Raw genomic sequence first — 7081 nt, 5'->3', positions numbered from 1 at the left:
TCAGAAACACACCCTCCCCTGCATCTTGGTGCCTCCTTATTCCCTCTTATCTGTTCTTGAATAGTGAGGTAACCCAATTGGAAAATAGTTTCTTTATTGCTGTTTTTTTGTTGTTTGTTTTTTTAATTAAAAAATTTTAATTGCTTTTTAGAGAGAGAGAGAGAAACATCAATGTGCGAAATATTGACTGGCTGCCTCCAGTACACTCCCCCACCAGGGGTGGAACCGCACCCTGAGTATGTGCCCTGACCAGGAATCGAACCCGCCATCTTTTGGTGCACCGGACAATACTCCAACCAACTAAGCCAGACCAGCTTGGGTTTTATTGCTATTTAATCACTCTATTTCCAGGCCACTAGAAAGCTCATCAAATCTAACCACAGCTATTTTTTTAGATCCTCTTAACAGAATGTATATATGGGGGGGCTATCGCCCTTTGGGCAGGTAGTTGATGAGATTAGAGAGAGGTGGAATTTCTGACTCCTTTGAAGTATTATGCAAAAATTTATTTATTTCTGCCTGGCCGGGCATGGCTCAGCAGCTAAGCATCGACCTCGGATCCAGGAGATTACGATTCAATTCCCAGTTAGGGTACATGCCCAGGTTGCAGGTTCAATCCCCAGTCGGCATGCAGGAGGCAGCCAATCAATGATGGCTCTCTCGTCATTGATGTTTCTCTCCCTCTCCCTTCCTCTCTCTGAAATCAATAGATACTTTTTTTTTTTTTTAATTTATTTATTTCTATAGGGAGAGGGCCCTTTGCCTTTGCCTTATTAGTATCTCAAAGGGGACCATGACCTAAAGAAGGTTAAAAAAATCACTGAACTAGCGTTTTGACTGATCATGTGTCTTTACCCCAACAGAAAAGCTTCTCCTGGATCTGCTCTTGTTTCCTACTGTATGTGAAGCCCTTTTGTCTATCATAGTCTTAAGTGGAGGTGGGTGGCGGAGAATGATACAGAGAAAAGATTAGGTATAGTTGCAGGAGGAGTTTTAAATTCCAAAGAATCTGAAAGAAAGGAAAGAGGACTGGTGCCAAACAGACCTGGCATTCCAGTCCTATCTCTGCCAACTTACCAGCTGTGGCCTTGACAAGTTACTTAGCTGCTCTATGCCTCAGTTTCTTCTGTAAAATAAAGAAAAGTTGAGGTTTAAAGGTCAGTTATGTACAGCATGTGTGTGGCACACAGGGAGGTGATATTATTATTAAGGAAGTAACCTTATCCATCCTGGTGGCTTCTGACAGTCCCTAACTGACTTCTCTGTATCCTTGGGCTGAGCCTGATTTTTAAAACTGGTAAGAGATACGTCTTGCACCAGGCCTCTCTGATGATTTAATTGTACGTAGTAGTGTTGAAAATCTGTTTCTGAAAATCTTAGAGCCAAAATTACCTATTCAGTGTCATTTCCCCTTTCTGTATATTTCTTAGTACTCCACCATGACTCCTTGATTCCTGGTAAAATCTCTAGTTCAGTTTAAGAGAGCAGAATGGGAGGGGACATGATCTTCCAAAATTAAAGATGAAGCCCTTACTTAGTAAGGCTGTAGCTCAACCTTCTATTCTCTAGAGGGCAGTGTGATACATTTGCCCCTGGTTCACAACCGGCCAATGACAAGTTTTTAGTCCTGCACCAAATATTAAAAGGGTAATAGCAAATTATTTGCTTAGAGATTATGAGCAATTATAATCTTCCTAATATGGGGTGTTATATATGTCGTTGCTCTTACTAAGTGAGGATTTTAAAAAATTGACAAAATTAAAAAGAGCTAGTCAGTGTTGATGGTTCCATAATTTGGGGAGAAATTAGGGTACAAGGACTCTCAAAGTCTTTGAACCACTATTAAGGCTTTGTTTCTGCTCTCATTCTTGTATATAAGAGAAGTGATTGCTTGACCTTGTTGTCTCTAAAAGACAAACAGGGCTGTCGTCGCTGCAACATAGATGCTGGTCAAAATCAGGGTAGAGGCGAGCCTCACTGCCAGGAGAAAGCTGGCTGGATCCAGAGGCCTCCAGAAAACGCAGCTTTGAGTCTCAGCTGTAGGGGCGGGGCGGGGCGGGGTGGGGGCATCTCACTCTCCCACCTTTCAACCCAACCTTTGGAGTCCTCGTCGCCTTCCACTGCCCGGGTTCTGGACTTATGAAAGGGTCCCATTCTTTGTCCGGTGGGGGTGGAAAAAACACACACACACACACACACAAAAAAACTGCCCTAGCTTCAAACTCTGGAGGCGCCCCGCCTTCTTTGGCCTCCAGGAGGCGGGCACAGCAGCTAGGAGGCAGTCCGCGGCCCGCCAATGGCTGGGGGACGAGCGGAGGAACACGAATGATTCTTTAATTCCGACCCAACGTCAGAGCGCTAACCTCGCCCTCTCGCCAGCAGTCTCTCTGCGCTGGACGGGTCCATCGTGCGGACTTCAGACAGGGTAAGGGGTTTGGGGCCGGCAGAGGAAAGAGGAAGGGGGAGGGCTGATGACCTGGGCGACGGCGGGGGCCTTGGCACCCAGGGGTGCTTCGAACCCCAAGGACATCAAAACTGCCAGTACCCACCTCCACTCCCGCTGTCCGGGTGCTCCTGGGGCGCGGGGTGTTGCTACAAGACACTTTTTTTTTTTTTATCCTCACCCGAGGATATTTTTTTCCATTGCTTTTCAGAGCGAGTGGGAGAGAGAGAGAGAAACATCAATGTGAGAGACACATCGATTGGTTGCCTCCCACACAAGCCCCGAGGGCTGGGGATCGAGCTTGCAACCGAGGTACATGCCCTTCAGTCCCCAGGCGGACACTCTAAGCACCGAGCCAAACCGGCTAGGGCATAAGACACTCTTGTGTCAGCTGCACAGGACCAGGTGCTTGTGCCCTGGTGCTGGACGTATCCTCCTACCTAAATTGCTCCTTAGGAGTGAGGGGTCACTACCCCTACAATGGAGTGGCATCTGTTATGTAGCAGAAGACTGCCTCCCCCAAAACCTGGGACATTGAATTGACTGAGTTCCCCTGCAGGTCAGCCCTACCTGCACCCCTGGTCAGATTCAAGTGGGCTGCTGGAATTGAGGGCAGGTGGGAGGGAGAGAGGCCCATCGCCCAGGAGTAAAATGCAGACTGCTCCTACTCCTTTCTTCTTCACAGTTCCTCTGCCTGCCCCCCTCTTCAGCATCTCATCAGCAATTGGGACTCTTCTCACTCCTCCCTACTTGGGCCTCTTGGGGTCAGTGATCTGCTCCCTGCTGTGAGGAAGAAACTGCTGCAGGGCAGAGAACAGAGAAATTACCTTTTTCCTTCTCTAGCCCATCCCCTGACACTCTGGCCATTAACTCCTCGATTTGCTGAGCTCACTGAGCATAGACAAGGTAGGTTCCCAGCTGGGTTCAATTTTTTTTTAGGGTGGGTGGAGAGAGAGGAGGAGACTGAAAGGCCTTCAAAGATAATGTTATTACTTGTTTACTGTTCACAGCAGCTGTGCTATGTAGATCTCATTTCATAGATGAGGAAGCAAGTTCAGGGAGGCTTCATTATGTTGCCCTGGGAACAGGTCTGGTTAATGGCAGGGCTGGTTTCACAAACCCAATGCAGTTTGACTCCATAATCTGAGCTCCTTCCCCCCATTAGGCTGCCACTACCTTTTTTTTCTTTTCTTTTTTTTTTTACCTTTTTGTTCCTGTTTAAGTAAGCCCTTCAGTTGTCTTCTCCTGACTTAAGAAATAAATTCTTCCTTTTTAGGCCCAAAAGTAGAGTAGAGGATGGAAGATGAGTGATTCCAGAAGACTCCTATTGCTCCTTCCAGCCCCATTCCCTTTCATCCTGTCAGTAGAGTCTGTCTCTGAAGTGCTCCAGGTTTTCTCTAAAGGCCCACTTGGACCCCTACACTCCTATCTTTGGGCCTCATTACCAGGTCCATGTGACCTCCTCTGTGTCTTCCTCCCACCTATTCCCTCAAACTACCTTAATATCATCCCCTTCCAGGAATTACTATCTTGATCCCAGAATCTTCCTCTTACAGATCTACCACAATGCTGCTGCTGCACAGAGCTGTGGTCCTGCGGCTCAGACAGGCCTGCAGGTAGGCTAACACATCCTAAGGGGTCTTCTAACCCATATGTTTTACTCCCAGTATCTTTATAATGTCTTTTTTTATCTGCCAAATAAGATAGGTGGCAAGGAAGGAAAAGGTAAGCCAGATTCCACTTGTCTCACCCATCCCTTCAGTTCCAACTGAAGGAGCCAATGGCCAACCAGGGAGAGGTAAACCCTAGGTCTTCACTGATCAGAAGTGTGCTACTAAGAAGACCTCTTTCTCTTCCAGACTCAAGTATACCCACTCAAGGCTCTGCGTTCAGGTCTGCTCTACAGATGATTCATTTCAGCCCCAGTGCCCCAGCCTTGCCTTCTCTAGAGATACCACCAGCACCAGGGGATGGAGAGTCATGGGGACCCTGCTAGGCCTTGGTGCAGTGTTGGCCTATCATGACCACCGTTGCAGGGTAAGTGGGAAAGGAAGAGACTTCACTGTCAGGGACCCTACTATGCTCCCCAGGCAAGCCAGGGTGTTACCACAGAGCCCACAGTGACACTGTCTTCATGCATAGTAGACATGAAATCTGCTACCTCCATTTCCCAGTGGCTACACTTTGTGAATTGGCTCAGGGTGAGCTGCAGTGATTTCTTCTTAATATTCTGTTCCCTTTTGCCTCACCCCTGCCCTGCCTGCAGGCTGCTCAGGAGTCACCACGCATATATACAAGGGAGGAAGTAAAAGCCCACAGCAGCCCTGAGACTAGGATCTGGGTGACTCTGGGCTCTGAGGTCTTTGACGTAACAGAATTTGTGGACCTACACCCAGGGGGTCCATCAAAGCTGATGTTAGCAGCCGGGGGTCCTCTAGAGCCTTTCTGGGCCCTCTATGCCGTTCACAACCAGTCCCACATACGTGAGATACTGGCTCAGTACAAGATCGGGGAGCTGAGCCCTGAAGACAAGGCACCCTCCACCTTGAAGACCTCTGACCCTTATGCTGATGATCCTATACGTCACCCAGCTCTGAAGGTCAACAGCCAGCGCCCCTTTAATGCAGAACCCCCCCCTGAGCTGCTGACGGAAAACTACATCACACCCAACCCTATCTTCTTCACTCGAAACCATCTGCCTGTACCTAATCTGGACCCAAACACATATCGCCTGCATATAGTAGGACCACCTCGGGGTCAGTCACTGTCCCTGTCCCTGGATGACTTGTACCAATTTCCAAAGCATGAGATCACGGTCACTCTGCAGTGTGCTGGCAACCGGCGCTCTGAGATGAATCAGTTAAAAGAAGTAAGAGGTCTAGAGTGGAGTATAGGGGCCATTAGCACTGCACGCTGGGCTGGGGCACGACTGTGTGATGTATTGGCCAAGGCTGGTCACCAGCTCTGTGAAACTGAGGCCCATGTCTGCTTTGAGGGACTGGACTCAGACCCCACAGGGACTGCCTATGGAGCATCCATCCCTCTGGCTCGGGCCATGGACCCTGAAGCTGAGGTCCTGCTGGCATATGAGATGAATGGGCAGCCTCTGCCTCGTGACCATGGCTTTCCTGTGCGAGTGGTGGTTCCTGGTGTGGTGGGTGCCCGCCATGTCAAATGGCTGGGCAAAGTGAGTGTGAAACCAGAGGAAAGTTACAGCCACTGGCAGCGGCGAGATTACAAAGGCTTCTCTCCATCTGTGGACTGGGACTCTGTAGATTTTGACTCTGCTCCATCTATTCAGGAACTTCCTGTCCAGTCAGCCATCACAGAGCCCAAGGATGGGGAGATGGTAGAGTCAGGGGAGGTGACTGTCAAGGGCTATGCATGGAGTGGTGGTGGAAGGGCTGTAATCAGGGTGGATGTATCTCTGGATGGGGGCCTAACCTGGCAGGTGGCTGAGCTGGATGGAGAGGAACAGTGTCCCCGAAAGGCCTGGGCCTGGCGGCTATGGCAGCTGCAAGCCCCTGTGCCACCTGGGAAAAAGGAATTGAACATTATTTGTAAGGCTGTAGATGACAGCTACAATGTGCAGCCAGACACCGTGGCCCCAATCTGGAACCTGCGAGGTGTGCTCAGCAATGCCTGGCACCGTGTCCACGTCCATGTTGCCCCATGAGATGAAATGGAACCATCTACTCCCCAGAAGCACTTTCTAAACCCTTTGCCACACCCATCCTTGAGCCTCATTTCCACAAAAAACCTTTCCTTCCATCTCTCCACTTCTTGGATCACAAACTTGTACTATGCCTTCCTAAGATGCACACAGGTACACACATTGCACATTTCCACCTAGACACCACCCTCCTTTGACACTGTTACATATATTTCTGGCCACTGATTCTGTGCCAAGAGGTGAGAGCTGTTGGAGCAAGGGTCTAGAAGTGAGAAATGTATTTCTGTAAACAAGGACTATTTTCTCTTCTTACCCCACCTCCACTTCTAATGCCTATCACCACTGAGGCCTTATTTTGCTTTTCTTGGATTATTCAGAGAATGTGGATATGTGACTTTCTATTGCCTCTCTGGGTTGCCAGGGGGTTGTGAACAGTGCAACCCTCTCACTTTATAGTTATACTTTTCTAAATATATCAATAAAGCATCTTTTTAAAACTACAACGCTAAAAAAAGATGATGACTTTTGGGACCCCTTGGGCTGGGGAGTGAGCATGTTGCAGGAGGGAGGTGCACTGGTACTGGGATGTGTATAATAATCCAAGACAAAAGCTGAAGAAAAGGCAGAAAGGAAACAGGTGCAGGGAAGTCAAGAAGTGGGGCTTCCTTCTCTGAGGTATGTCAGCATCTGCTCCTCTACTTAGGTGACTAACCTCAAAATACCACCTAAGAGAGAGTAAAAAATATTTGCCACCCTTAAGCCCCTCCCCCTGACAATTCCTACGCACTTGGCAGGACTGGCAAAGAATGCTAAGAGGTTAAAGTCAATATTGTCTTAAGAGGTTCAGGGGCAAAATTTGGCCTTAGGGGCAGATGTGCCAGGACACATCAGGTGTCCAATGTGCGCCCAGTTTGCAAATTAGATGCAGATGAAGGGGCAGTCATTGAGTTACCCTCTGCAAGGGA

At 48.6% G+C, this 7081-nt stretch overlaps 2 protein-coding genes across 5 annotated transcripts in view; one reads left to right on the top strand and one right to left on the bottom strand.

The window, feature by feature from the left end:
* Positions 1-1102, bottom strand: part of PMEL (premelanosome protein) — a 32425-nt gene extending 31323 nt beyond the window's left edge. Inside the window, exon 1 of the mRNA XM_081130442.1 lies at positions 1078-1102. The gene's annotated coding sequence lies outside the window, so the exon portion shown is untranslated. The remainder of the gene's footprint in view (positions 1-1077) is intronic.
* A 1178-nt stretch (positions 1103-2280) lies between these two features.
* On the top strand, positions 2281-6616 carry SUOX (sulfite oxidase). Of its 4 annotated transcripts, XM_081130454.1 has the most exons (6): positions 2343-2425; positions 3129-3207; positions 3287-3349; positions 4000-4059; positions 4303-4480; positions 4710-6616. In XM_081130454.1, exons 4-6 carry the CDS (start codon positions 4010-4012, stop codon positions 6117-6119), a joined length of 1638 nt encoding a protein of 545 aa, XP_080986580.1. In that variant the 5' UTR covers positions 2343-2425; positions 3129-3207; positions 3287-3349; positions 4000-4009; the 3' UTR covers positions 6120-6616. The 4 variants fall into 4 exon arrangements, with proteins under 4 accessions (XP_080986581.1, XP_080986580.1, XP_080986579.1 ...); XM_081130455.1 differs by lacking the exon at positions 3129-3207 and having other exon boundaries at positions 2281-2425; XM_081130453.1 differs by lacking the exon at positions 2343-2425 and adding an exon at positions 2655-2755 and having other exon boundaries at positions 3129-3349.
* The last annotated feature ends 465 nt before the right edge of the window (positions 6617-7081 follow it).

The sequence above is a fragment of the Miniopterus schreibersii genome (genome assembly GCF_964146895.1).
Source record: "Miniopterus schreibersii genome assembly, chromosome: 2".
Lineage (NCBI taxonomy): Eukaryota > Metazoa > Chordata > Mammalia > Chiroptera > Miniopteridae > Miniopterus > Miniopterus schreibersii.
This window is presented reverse-complemented; position numbering and strand designations above follow the sequence as displayed.

Excerpts from the sequence above, each read along its gene's own strand:
- SUOX (XM_081130455.1), top strand. The coding sequence starts at position 4,010 with ATGCTGCTGCTGCACAGAGCTGTGGTCCTGCGGCTCAGACAGGCCTGC. Across the intron at positions 4,060-4,302 it reads CGGCTCAGACAGGCCTGCAG|ACTCAAGTATACCCACTCAA; the intron begins GTAGGCTAACAC and ends TTTCTCTTCCAG. Across the intron at positions 4,481-4,709 it reads ATCATGACCACCGTTGCAGG|GCTGCTCAGGAGTCACCACG; the intron begins GTAAGTGGGAAA and ends CCCTGCCTGCAG.